This window comes from Podarcis melisellensis, assembly GCF_964234715.1.
Source record: "Podarcis melisellensis genome assembly, chromosome: 16".
NCBI lineage: Eukaryota > Metazoa > Chordata > Lepidosauria > Squamata > Lacertidae > Podarcis > Podarcis melisellensis.
In genome coordinates this window covers 26,947,968-26,961,742 of record NC_138533.1, presented here as the reverse complement: position 1 = coordinate 26,961,742, position 13,775 = coordinate 26,947,968, and the positions used below count along the sequence as shown (strand labels likewise).

The 13,775-nt window shown below is 50.0% G+C and overlaps 1 protein-coding gene across 3 annotated transcripts in view; it reads right to left on the bottom strand.

Moving 5' to 3' along the window:
- Positions 1–13,775, bottom strand: part of GGT1 (gamma-glutamyltransferase 1) — a 29,191-nt gene that overhangs the window by 14,097 nt on the left and 1,319 nt on the right. Inside the window, exons 1-3 of one of the 3 annotated variants that reach the window (XM_081893368.1) lie at positions 8,421–8,557; positions 1,584–1,788; positions 1,350–1,477 (exon numbers count right to left, since the gene is read on the bottom strand). In XM_081893368.1, the coding sequence (XP_081749494.1) occupies positions 1,350–1,477; positions 1,584–1,777 (322 nt within the window). In that variant the 5' untranslated portion in view covers positions 1,778–1,788; positions 8,421–8,557. Of the gene's footprint in view, positions 1–1,349; positions 1,478–1,583; positions 1,810–8,420; positions 8,558–13,775 lie in introns of those variants that run through there. The other 2 variants (XM_081893370.1, XM_081893369.1) reach the window with 2 other exon arrangements.

The window sequence follows — 13,775 nt, the reverse complement described above, 5'->3', positions numbered from 1 at the left end:
CTAGAGTAACCCACGCTCAGCAAGCTTTGTTATCCCATTCCTCATTATTAGGACTTCTTGGTACAGCTATATTCACTTTGTAATCAGGGTGGGTGCAAGACACCCTAAATTCCAGATCAAGCTAGTGTTAGATTTTAATTACTGTAAGGTTTGTGTGTTAAAACTGGCTGCTAGACCCGTGTGTGTATTTGAGCTGTGTTCTAAGGGCTTCTAACCCTATGGAATCAACATGTGTCATTAGCTAAGTGAGCCAAGCTGGTGCTTCCTGTGGTGTGTCAAAAGCAAATTAAGCCAGGACTAGACTTCTGTGGGTGGCGCTGTGGTCTAAACCACAGAGCCTAGGACTTGCCGATCGGAAGGTCGGCAGTTCGAATCCCTGCGACGGGGTGAGCTCCCATTGCTCGGTCCCTGCTCCTGCCAACCTAGCAGTTCAAAAGCACGTCAAAGTGCAAGTAGATAAATAGGTACTGCTCTGGCGGGAAGGTAAATGGTGTTTCCGTGCGCTGCTCTGGTTCACCAGAAGCAGCTTAGTCATGCTCGCCACATGACCCAGAAGCTGTCTGCAGACAAACGCCGGCTCCCTCAGCCTATAGAGCGCAACCCCAGAGTCGTCTGCAACTGGACCTAACGGTCAGGGGTACCTTTACCTTTAGCCTTCTGCAGGAGGCAATAGCCTGGGGATAAGGAGCGATTAGAATAACAAAAGATCAAGAGGAAATTTCATTTGCAAATGAATGTGTTCCCTCCCCCCTTTCCTCAAATGAGAGTTGCTTTAAAGTGTTTTAGGATTGCAGTTAGGAGTTATAAAATGGACATAATAAGCAGCAGGCTGGAGTGACAGTCAGAGAGCAGCATTTGAGAGCAATGGTTGGTGTCTACTTAAGTCCAAGGCTGCTGTGGTTATAGGAGAAGCCAGAATCTCTTGGGGTGTGAATGCTGCGAATCCCTCCATCATAAGCTCGGGTTGCATAGATATGTAAATAAACCATATATCATAAAGACACCACAGTCTCCCCTGTGCCTCATTCCCAGAAGGAAACTCAGACCTTAGGTGAGCACACCTAGAACCCCTGGAATCTCAGAGATTTGGGGGGGGTGCGACATATTTTCAAGAAAAACATACCGAAGCCTGGGGGGTCTCTGGTGGCTTCCCCCAGAGCTAGTGCCCCTCCAGGTTTCAAACTACAATCCCCATCAACCCCAACTACTTGCCTGGGGCTGATGGGAGTTGCAGTCCAAAACATCTGGGGGCACCCAGTTGGAAAAGGCAGCCTTAGCAGCTGCCCCAGGCAGGCAGGCATGTCTTGCCACCCCCCGTGGCAGAAAGAGCTCCCTCTGCCCATCCTTACCGTCCGCTGTAGAAATGGTGAAGACGAGCCCCCCTCCGATGCCCATGCTGTGGGGATTCATCAGGCCCACGCAGAGGAGAGCCGCAATGGCAGAATCCACGGCCGAGCCGCCCTTTTGAAGGATATCGCTGTGGAAGACAAAGCCTTGTCACAGCCCAGCAGACAGGGGCGGCGTTCCTCCTCGCCAGGCTTCCTGCCACCTTGGGGTGGGGGGAAAGGGAGGGACCTGCCTACCTGCCAATGACAGAGCAGGGCCCTGCGTCTGTGGCCACGGCGGCACTCTTGTAGATGTGTCCATCTTCTAGGGGAGCAAAGGATGGCTTAGAGCGGAGCCCAAAGAAAAGGCCAACCAGAGCCGCGAGGAGGAGGAGCAGCCCAGTCAGGGCCCCGATCTGCAGGCGTTTCGAGTTCAGCACCAGCAACTTCATTTTGGCCGTTTCTGAGGAGAAAACGGGGGGAGCTCAGAATAGGGGAAGCAGAATTCTCAAGGGGATGGAGCGACTCCATCTTATTAACCATTAGGCTTGAATACTGCCCCTCTACTTGTAGATCTCAGGGCAGTTCACAACATAAAATTACAATATAAAAACACAAAATGCATAATACAGTAGAAAGAAACCAATAATCCTCCCTTCCACAAACACATTTAAAAGGGCATTGGGTGCCAATCAGTCCAAGGCCTGGTTGAAGAGGAAAGTTTCCCCCTGGCGCCTAACTAAAGGTGTATAATGAAGGCGCCAGGCAAGTCTCCCTGGGGAGAGCATTCCCCAAACGGGGAGCCATTGCAGAGAAGGCCTGTTCTCATGTTGCCACCCTCTGGACCTCTCAAGGAGGAGGCACATGAAGAAGCGTCTCAGAAGATGAACACAGAATCCAGGTTGGTTTATATTGGGAGAGGCGGTCCTTTAGGTATTGTGGTCCTGAACCGTATAAGGAAAAAGATTAGAGAATAGATGAGTAAGAGGAAACATAGCAAAAGTTCATCATCAAGTTATGCCCAGCATGGAGAAAGTGGCTAGAGAATATTTTTTCCTACTTCTCTCATCAGACTAGAACTTATTTTCCGACAGGGAGTCCAAACCATCTTCAGCCTCCCTCTTGCCTGAAATATTAACAGTGGACTACATTGCAGGGCTGTTGTAAGCTCTTCTCTCTTTCTCTGCCTCAGCCCAACTCCCAACCTGCATTAGGTGTCTGACAACTCTGGACAGCCAGTTGGAATCTGTCCTGCAGGATTCAGGGATGATCTTAAGGATGCCGGATACCACAAGCCACTCTTTGCCAGCCGCAGTCTCTTCCAGACTGTGGAATGGAGCCAATTAATTGCATTAACTGGGGGAAGTGGCATAGCTCCACATCAGGAGGTCCCAACTTCAGTTCCCAGTGGCATCCCTAGGTAGATCCAGGAGAAACACCTGTCTGAAACCCTGGAAAGTCATCGCCAGTCAGTGTAAATAATGGACCAATGGTCTGACTTGGGATAAGGCAGCTTTCTCCACCCCCTGCCCCCAAACTGGTATTTCCTGAATTATTTTTGAAATATGCACGCAGTCCAAATGAGCAGAGAGACTCCGCTTCTGTGCCCAGACTTGCGGGTAACCTGAGCAGATCCTTTCACTCCTTGGCAAGTGAAGTTCTTCTGCTCTCGGGCAACTGGGCAGAGCAAAAGGACCCTTGAAAGCAGACAAAGCCAACTTTTGGCACACACCAGGAATTAAACCTGCCTTCCTTGACTGCGGTTTCCTGCCCATCTCTGCGCTTGATCTGTTGGCAAATAACCCAGCCGTCCCGGAACAAAGAGCCTTTTCAAGCAGACAATCCACATTTGTTTGCGGTGTTCTTTGGTTTGTTTTAAATTGTTCTATTAGATTTTTTATGTTGTACAATCATATGTTTGTAACCCTCCACTGCACACACATACCAGGACCTTGTGGCGAAAGGTTAGGGTCAGAAACCTCTTAAATAATATATATACCGTATTTTTTGCTCTATAAGACTCACTTTTTCCCTCCTAAAAAGTAAGGGGAAATGTGTGTGCGTCTTATGGAGCGAATGCAGGATGCGCAGCTATCCCAGGAGCCAGAACAGCAAGAGGGATTGATGCTTTCACTGTGCAGTGATCCCTCTTGCTGTTCTGGCTTCTGAGATTCAGAATATGTTTTTTCTTGTTTTCCTCCTCCAAAAACTAGGTGCGTCTTGTGGTCTGGTGCGTCTTATAGAGCAAAAAATACGGTAATTTTCCTTGGCCGTGGAGCAGCAACTGTGGGGAGATAAACAGAAAACCATGCAGGAAGAGGGGCAGAGAGGCTCTTTGCCATTTGACCATGTGCAGAGGGGATCTTTAGAGGGGAGATGGAATACCTGGAAAGGGTTGCTTACATGCATTTGTGGCCAAGGTGTGATGGCAGGTGATCTTGCTCCTTAACAACCCCATCAGAAGGCTTTGGAAAGAGCTTCTTCGCGCAGCTCTCCACCCCCCGAACAGTAACAAAGAAAATCTGTTACTTATTGGTGAGTGTAAATATATCACATATGAGGTTTTAAATTAGGCTTGCTCTAGCAGACAAGCGCATCGGACAAAAACATAACACACACAAAAGACAGAGCCAGTGTGGTGTGCTGGTTAGAGTGCTGGACTAGGACCTGGGAGACCAGGGTTCAAATCCCCACTCGGCTGTGAAGAAGCTCACTGGGTGACCTTGGGCCAGTCACCGCCTCTCAGCCTAACCTACCTCACAGGGTTGTGGTGGGGCTTAAATAAGATGCTGGGTAGGGGGTGCAGGGTGGAAGGAGAAGCATGTATGGAGCTTCTTGGAGGGAGAGGTGGGAGATAAATGCAATAAACAAAGTACAGTGGTACCTCGGGTTACATACGCTTCAGGTTACATACGCTTCAGGTTACAGACTCCGCTAACCCAGAAATAGGTTAAGAACTTTGCTTCAGGATGAGAACAGAAATTGTGCAGCGGCGACATGGCAGCAGCAGGAGGTCCCATTAGCTAAAGTGGTGCTTCAGGTTAAGAACGGACCTCCGGAACGAATTACCGTATTTTTTGCACCATAACACTCTCTTTTTTCCTTCTAAAAAGTAAGGGGAAATGTCTGTGCGTGTTATGAAGGGAATGCCTATGGATGGCATGCCTACGGATTTTCCTCCTCTAAAAACTATGTGCGTGTTATGGTCGGGCGCGTGTTATAGAGCGAAAAATACGGTAAGTACTTAACCCAAGGTACCACTGTAATAATAAATAAAACAGGGTCCACGGTAGGGTTACTGGACGTCCCTGGTTCCTGGAGACAGCCCCCGGGTTTGCAAATCTGTCCCTGGACAAATTCCGTCCCCGGAATGTCCCCAGATTTGCAAATCTGTTCCGGGGAAACGTGGCAGCGGCAGCCTCAGCAGCCTGGAGCCAGTCTGGTAGCACAATTGGCTCTGGCTGGCTTTAGGAGCTGCCCGCTGCTGGGTGCCCGCCAATTTTTCCTTGCCGGAAGTCCCCATGTGATGTGTTGCGCACAAGGCACATCATATTAGGACTTCCAAGAGGAAAAATGGCGGGCGCCACGGCAGCGACCAGCCACCAGCTCCTGAAGCCAGCCAGAGCCAACTGCGCTACCAGGTTGGCTCCAGGTGGCTGACTGCCACTGCCACTGCCAAAGGGGAACCAGGGATGTCTGGCGGTACAGATTTCCTGCCCCCTTCCCCCTTTGTTTTGACTGATCAGGGGAGGCTCGGGAGTCATGGGCAGCCGGCCATTGCCCAGTTTTTAAAAACTCTGCGCCTTTATGTTTCACAGGGTGCGAAAGAAGGGCTTTGCACCTTTATTCAATATGCATGTGTGCTTGGGCCCAGGGTCTTTTGCCTCACCATCCCCACTACTGACTCCCTGTTGCTATTCAGTTTAAAAAAAAACCAAAAAGTGTCCCCAACATATGGTGTTGGGGGGCGACCAGGGCTAAAATGCACCTCTCAGCTTGGTGGTGCTCATAGCTTGTGGTGGTGGTGGTGAACATTTGATGGACTTAATTCTAGCACCATAGTCCCCATCACTTTGCATGCTCCAAGATGGACTCATGGTTCTCTGGGATGTGGGGTCTCTTGCCTGAGGCTTCCAGGCTGCTGGTAGTGAGAAATGGCTGGCTCTCCTTCTTGCCTGCGGAGCTGCTATGGTGTGTTCTCCCTTGACTGCTCCAGTGGGAGAGGTGCCCAAACTCTCATGCTGGAGTTCCATTATGCCATTGCTGGGTGAGATTGGCCTGCGCCTGAGATGCACCCGACTCTCAGCCAGCACCTGCCTGCCCAGCTTATGCCCTATTCTGTCTGCCTAACACCGGTCTAGATCTCCAGTGGGACTGAGCAGATGTCTCTTACTCTTGTGCAGCCTTGGCTTGTTCTGTCGGGGCTTGCACAGGGTTATCTACACCGTGCAATTCTCCTTTCTAATGGGATGCCACAGCCAGGGGTTGCATTGGGAACCATGCCTGCCCGTGACTGAAGCCCAGTGCTTCAAGTTTCTTTGCCCTCTTTGCCAATATGTTGTTGGACTCCAACTCCCATCATCCCCAGCCAGGACAGGAAAGATGGGAGCTGTAGTCCACATATTGCTGGATGGCTGCAGGGGACCCACCTTTGGCCTTCAAAATGCCTGGGGCTCCAGAGGATTGCAAAGGTCTTGGGGCACCTTGTTTGTCATGGCACCACACTCTGCATAATGGATGGTTTGATCTCTTCTAGAGCTTCCTACTGACACTGGCCAGGCCATCTGAGTCCAGTGGTGTCGGCAGCAGTGGCAATCCAAGGCTTCTCCTGGGCAGGGTTTGACCCACCCATGCCAAGGGAAGCTCTTTCCTGGCGACTAAACCACAGAGCCTAGGACTTGCCGATCAGAAGGTCGGCGGTTCGAATCCCCGTGATGGGGTGAGCTCCCCCCTGCTCCTGCCAACCTAGCAGTTTGAAAGCATACCAGTGCAAGTAGATAAATAGGTACCGCTCTGGCGGGAAGGTAAACAGCATTTCTGTGCACTGCTCTGATTCGCGAGAAGCGGCTTAGTCATGCTGTCCACATGACCTGGAAGCTGTACGTTGGCTCCCTTGGCCAGTAAAGTGAGATGAGCGGCACAACCCCAGAGTCGGCCACGACTGGACCTAATGGTCAGGGGTCCCTTTACCTTTACCTTTTTACCTCAAGGCAGGCCTTGCAAAAAGCTTGCTCCCTTCACACGAAGACAAATGCAAGAGTTGGGGCCCCAGTCTGGCTCCACACAGGTTGCGCAGCCTCTGTGTGTTTGTCAGAGGGGCATCTCCCTTTCTGCAAACAGTGGAGGTGAAATCACATCATCTGATGCGGCTCGCAAGCATCTGAGAATCAGGAGGATCCACAGGTGGGTTTCAGTTCCGAATGCCATTGTCTTTCTGTCTTAGGGAACAAATGCTTCCTGGCACGACATGATTATTGGCATGATCCAGTGACTCAGCTTGGCATCAGAGCCTGTGATCACAGCAGCTAATCCTGGCTTAACCAGCACCCTCCAAACTTGCCGCATGCACAGCGGAAAAGGAAAAGGGGAAGATTGAAACCGTTTCCTGCCAGTAAACCTGGCTTCCCAGTGAAGAGGCTGTCAGAGGACAGAAGTCCTGGGAAGGGACAGAGCACCCCACCTGCCTTCACCTGACATGTGGGCACAAGTGCAGGCCTTGACTCTGTGGGCAGCAGATGCCTCCAGGGCACTAATCCTCATCTCTGCTCTCAGATTCAGCACCCTTTCTTTCTGTGGGACCCCAGTGAAGGGTGAGAGACGTTCCCAGGAGGCTGAGCATACCAGGACCCCTTGTGAGCCAGTGTGGTGTAGTGGTTAAGAGCGGTAGACTCGTAATCTGGTGAACCGGGTTTGATTCCCCGCTCCTCCACATGCAGCTGCTGGGTGACCTTGGGCCAGTCACACTTCTCTGAAGTCTCTCAGCCCCACTCACCTCACAGAGTGTTTGTTGTGGGGGAGGAAGGGAAAGGAGAATGTTAGCCACTTTGAGACTCATTTGGGTAGTGATAAAGTGGGATATCAAATCCAAACTCTTCTTCTTGTCTCCCAACAAAAGCAGTGGGGATGAAGGCGCCCTGCAAGTAGGGTAACACTTTGTCCCCCTCCCCAAGGAATATACCCTACATGGGCTGCATGGCTTTGAGGAGGACGTGGAAAAGGGAATCTTCTTCTGAAGGGGCTCGCAGGACCCCTGGTTTCAAAGCATGCATAGCCATTCCTGAGCCTGAATGGTAGGAAGGCATTTCTGAGATTTACATTAAAGGCGTTGATCATTCAGGGAAGGCAGACAAGGCAGCAATTATGACTCAGGAATCCTCAGAGCAGCTCAGACATCATCTTCACCCCATTGGAGCCAACATCGGCATGTTTGGGTGTCTGGCTGGCTGTGGAGAAGACAAGGACTACCTGCCCAGGTAGGACCACCTGAGGGGGTCAATTTGCTCCATCCTCCCCCTCATCCTTTCTGAACACAGGGAAGAACTGGCATGCTTGTGGCGCCCAGAGCCCTAGAAAGGGCAAAGGCTCCTCCTGATCTCAGAAGCAGCCTTTGTTTTCAACTGCCCAAGATCCAAACAGTCTCTTTCAGCACTCTCAAGGTTCTGGCCAGGCAGACTGGGGACCTTCTCCAGCTTCTTGGAAAGGCAGAACCTCCTCACCCCACCCTTGTGAAGGGTGCCGTCGGATGACTGCTTGAGAAAGACAAGCTCAAAGTCCTCAGGACACACAAGAACACCCTTGGTGTGGAGCCCTGGAGCCCAGCCAAGAGGAACTTCGCATACGAAATGAGAAATGTTTGTGTAGATCCTTTGGCTCCCTAGAAGAAATCTTGGTGTGCGCAGATAAATAATGACCTGGCTTTGAAGGAGCCAGAGAAGGCAGCGTCCCTGAGCCTGCTTATCAGGATATTTCAGCGTCATTAAATAAAACAAGTTTTATGTACCTGAAAGGGAGACAGGTCTCTCTCTGCTCAAGGGAGAGACAGAGGCCGCCTAAGCCACTCTTTCCCCTGGCCAACGAGGCAGTCGTGTTACATACCTTTGGGGAAACTGAGGCACTGGCAGGGGCTGGTTTGGAATCCACAGAGGGATGTTTGCCTGCTCTTCGGATCTTCTCCTGCAGGGATTTCGGTCCGTTAGGTGAGGCTGAACAACAGCAGGTGGACTTTATAAAGGGGAGTGGCCAGAGAGAGAGCCAGACAGGGAGCCAATGGCTGGGGGGGGTGAGATCCTGCCAGGGTGCCCAGGGTTGCATTTGGAAGGGCTGCCCTCTCTTCCTCTGTGTTCACAAATCGCTCCACTGCATTCTTCCTCTGTTAAATTGCTCATTAGCATTGCAAATGGATCTCTTCCTCTGTCCTTCTGTTTCTTAACCATGGGAGGCTGCAACTGTTCCAGACAGGGACCTGGATGTAGTGAAGAGCTGGATGGAGGGTGGACAAACCGAGACCAAATCAGGGTGAGATGGAGACTTCGTGGGTGAGCTGTTCCCAGGCTGGGGAGTTTACTTCTGGAGGGGGGGCTGCACTCCCTCTGGAAGAACAGGGGTGCAGTTTGGGGATGCTCCCACCTCCATCTCTGTCACTGGTGGTAAGCCCTGTGGCAAAGCTGGCCCATTATTTTATTATTTATACTCCGCCCATCTGGCTGGGTTTCCCAAGCCATTCTGGGTGGCTTCCAACAAAGTATTAAAATATAGTAGTCTGTTAAACATTAAAAGCTTCCCTAAAGAGGGCTGCCTTCAGATGTCTTCTAAAATTCTGGTAGTTGTTTTTCTCTTTGACATCTGGTGGGAGGGTGTTCCACAAGGCGGGTGCCACTACTGAGAAGGCCCTCTGCCTGGTTCCCTGTAACTTGGCTTCTCGCAGTGAGGGAACCGCCAGAAGGCCCTCGGCGCTGGACCTCAGTGTCCGGGCAGAACGATGGGGGTGGAGATGCTCCTTCAGGTATACTGGGCCGAGGCTGCTTAGGGCTTGAAAGGTCAGCACCAACACTTTGAATTGTGCTCAGAAACGTACTGGGAGCTAGTGTAGGTCTTTCAAGACCGGTGTTATATGGTCTCGGCGGCCACTCCCAGTCACCAGTCTTGCTGCCGCATTCTGGATTAGTTGTAGTTTCTGGGTCACCTTCAAAGGTAGCCCCACATAGAGCACATTGCAGTAGTCCAAGCGAGAGATAACTAGAGTATGCACCATGCTGATGAGACAGTCTGTGGGCAGGTAGAGTCTCAGCCTGCGTAGCAGATGGAGATGGTAGACAACTGCCCTGGACACAGAATTGACCTACACCTCCACGGGCAGCTGTGAGTCCAGAATGACTCCCAGGCTGCGCACCTGGTCCTTCAGGGGCACAGTTACCCCATTCAGGACCAGGGAGTCCTCCACACCCACATGTTCAAACATGTGGGTTCTAAGGTAAAGGGTGTATAAAAAGGTATCGATTCATTTGTTTTAAATACAGAAATGTATTACTAGGGGGAAGTGGCTTTGTGCGCTGTCTCTCTCTACATATAGGGGGTGGAAATGCTCTAAATGGCTGCTGAATTTTCATGAGGACTAGAAACAGTATATTCATTTTTTAAAAAACTGATGTGGAAATGTAGAGAACTCAACTTAAAAACAAGAAACCAATGCTGCCCGTTTCACCCATCTCTTATCAGGAAAGCCTTTCTTGATGCCCGGTGCCCCAGGCAAGCAGGGATGGTGCAGGAAGTCATCCTAAAAAAATGGAAATGAGAACAGAAATCCCACAGAAAAAACATTACAGGTCAGTGAAAGCCTGGGTAAAAGAGTGGCTAGGGAAACCCAGTCAGATGGGCGGGTAATAATAATAATAATAATAATAATAATAATAATAATAATAATCTGGGCTGGAGACCTACACTGCAAAATTCAGAGAAGTGCAAATTCTGAAGGCTGGTTCTCTGTTTCTGTTTGTGTAAATTAGGCGCACTGCAAATGGAATTAATTGTCCCTCCAGTTCCATTTCTAAAGTGCCCAGGTTGCCAGAACACCTGGTCTGCTTACGGTATGTGTTTAGGAAAGTGCAGTAGGAGGCGGGGAAATACATGTTCCAGGAAACAAGATGCACCAAGAGAATCTGCCCCAACAGTTAGGTCGCCAGGAAGGCACAAAGGTCACCCAAAGGACCATCTTTTGGGTGCCAGGCTAATACCCACCTTCATTTCTAGGCATTGGATGGTGGCTTATTGGCCAGCTCTCTTCTGTTTGGGCTGGGAAGGCCAAACAGGTTTTATGGTGGCTTTTTATAGAGTGACGTCATAGTATTGCAGAGTCGGAAGGGACCCCAAGGGTCATCTAGTCCAACCCCCTGCAATGCAGGAATCTCAACTAAAGCATCCATGATCAATGCCCATGTTTTTCTTTTAGAGGCTTATGATATATTTTTTTTAATCTTACATTTGTTTATACTGTTCCTACGGTTTGTGTTTTATGTGGTTTGGTAACCATCTGAACTTTGTAAGTTGCCTTGGGGCTACATTATTATTATTTTTTAGTAAGAAATCTGTAGGGCTAATTTTAAAAGACAGAACAACAACGACGCAAGAGCAGTGATCTTTCAGACTCTTCTAACGTTTTCTGGAAGTTTTGTTTTGTTTTTAAAGCTGATTTTAGCTTTTTCTTTTCACCTATTCTGCCCCAGAAGCAGAAGAATTGGCCAATCAGGACACCCTGAACTCCAAAGGGCCTCGTTCCCCCTGACTTGCTTCTTCTGCTACAATATGGTTCTCCTGGTGTTCCCATTGGGGCCACGTTGAAAAGGATCTGCTTTAAAAACTCTGGCCATTTGCTGGAATATAGGGACCACCCTACCAGGATGAGGGATCCATTTTCCCTCCTTCCTCCTTCTCCTGACAGGTTTCTAATCAGATGATGGTGTAAAATGCGATGGGGGGAAACGATCTGCCCACTGAGTACCCAGACACATTGCTTACAATTGGAAAAAAAGACCAAAATACAGAAACCACCAAAGGGAACCGGAGTTTAATAGAAAGCTCACCAGGCCAGTTGATGGGTGACTGATTCCTCCCAGAGCAGAATCAAAGGTCACAGGAATGTGGGGGTGGGGTGGGGGGGGCCCTTCCCTTCAGCAGAACACAAACCCGCTTGAGACGGTGGCGCCAACATCCACCATTTTCTTTTTAAAGCAAACAAACAGAAATAGCAAAGGAAGCACAGCAATCCTTTGCAGAAAACGCATCGGCCGAAAGCATCTCCCCAGTCCATCTTTGAAGGCTGGGAGTGGGAGGCGCCATGTTTAAGTGGTTCCCCTCCTGTCTGCAGGGCCAGTTTCAGAGAGTGGCATCGGGCAGAGCTGCGGCTTGTGCCATCTTATCCCTGGTGCTGTTTGACAACTGTGCGAAGCTGTTGGGGGGCAGCCCTGAAGGGATTTCGGAGCACAGTGGCAACACAACACAGAGGATCCCAAGCTCTGTGTCTCTGCGACGTCCGACTCAGGGCTGGGTGTGCACATCCTGGAAGCTAATAAGCCGAGTCTCAACCCTGGAGAGCTTGAGGTTCTGTGGGCGGGTGGTTCATAGCCAGAGGAATTAGGCAGATTATTCTGGAGGAGGCCTAACCCTAACCCACAAACATCCAAGGACCATTCTTGAACTGTTGTTGTTGATGACCCAAGAGGCCACTGTTGCTAGATTGTTGCTCTGGCCAGGACAGGACAGGACAGGGATAGTTTTGCCACAATGAATGACTCACACATCGGATCACCCTTGAGATTGGATTACAGTAGTGTACCCTGGGTTAAGTACTTAATTTGTTCCGGAGGTTTGTTCTTAACCTGAAACTGTTCTTAACCTGAAGCACCACTTTAGCTAATGGGGCCTCCCACTGCTGCTGCACCACTTCTGTTCTCATTCTGAAGCAAAGTTCTTAACTCAAGGTACTATTTCTAGGTTAGCGGAGTCTGTAACCTGAAGCGTATGTAACCCGAGGTACCACTGTACTACCATGTGCTCTGCATGAGCTTCCTTCAAGACTGACCAGGGCTCTGGGGCTCCATTGCTGGTCAGAGCAGCCCCCCCCCAAAGCCCAAGGATTTACCCTGGGCTGCCCACATGTTGCTACAGGGGATGGGACAGGTTCAAGGTGATGCTGTTGAGGAGCAGAGTCATCCTTCTGAAGGAGTCACAAGGCAGAGCCTGAAAGACTGATAGCCCACTTCTCACTGAGGAACCCCGACTTTGATCTCTCATCTTCCCACCTGCATTTGAGCTTTGATCCGAGGCAATGTGCACCCACCAGTTATGAGCATGTCCTGTTTCAGCCCACCAGGAATGGCTACATTAAAAGAATAAATTAAAGCCATAAGCACAGCAATCCACAGCAGGAAACATTTCAATAAAAAAAAACATTATCACTTAAAGGTAGGTGTTAAAAATCAGCAAGTGGTGGGTTGAATAAACAGGTTTTCAACAGATGTCAAAACATAATTGCTTGTAGTTTTGTTTTTATGACGACAGCCCAGACTCTTGAGAACTGCTGACGGTAACCCTTGTGATGGTCCTGTAAACAGGCACGGCTCATTGTGCAGTGAGCCAGGATACAGCCCTCTTTGCTGTGGCCCCCGAGTTCTGCTGGCTGGGGTGCCCCTTCCGTCTTTCAAAGGGCAAGTGAAACACCATCTCTTTGTGCCAGCCTTTGCAGGAGACGCCTAAGTGTATTTGGGCAATGGCAGCTTCTTGGCTTTTCGATCTGATTAACAGGCTATTGTTTCATTCTCCCCAGCAACATTTTATACCACTCTTCTGTTTTGTCACCATGGGATCCGAATCAACATAGTGTGGTTTTATAAACAAAAAGAAAAATAAAATCGGTGGGCGGGGGAGAACATGAAACTCTTCGGTTGAATTCTTCCCCCACCTTTAAAATCCTTAATATATTGACGCTGGCTACTCCATTTTGGAGAGAGCGGCCAAGCAAGAGTCAGGCTAGTGTTTGAGCTAAGCCAGCCAACATTTGGCAGCCAAAATCTGCATTGGAGATGGCTGCTGGCGGAGACTTCTAAACTTAAGTCTCTGATTTCACATCTTTATACAAGGGAACTGCTGTGAGGCAAGAGTGCCCCCAGTAGCGTGCAGAGTGCCCTACCCAGAGTGCTATCCAGTGTCGGATTTAGGGCAGTTCCCCTACACGGGGCGCTGAGCCAAGGGCGCACAGAATTGAGAAGATCCATAACTGAGAAGATTCATTTGGGGGCGCCAAGTTTTGGGCTCGCTCATGGTTCCAGACTGCCAACGATTACCAAAGTCCGTCCTGGTGCTGACTCATTGCAGTCAAACGCCACATGCCAGTGGCCAGAGGGTTTCATGATGGCAGAAGGGGAAGTCCAGCCTGGCTGGAGGAGCTCCAGGGAATTT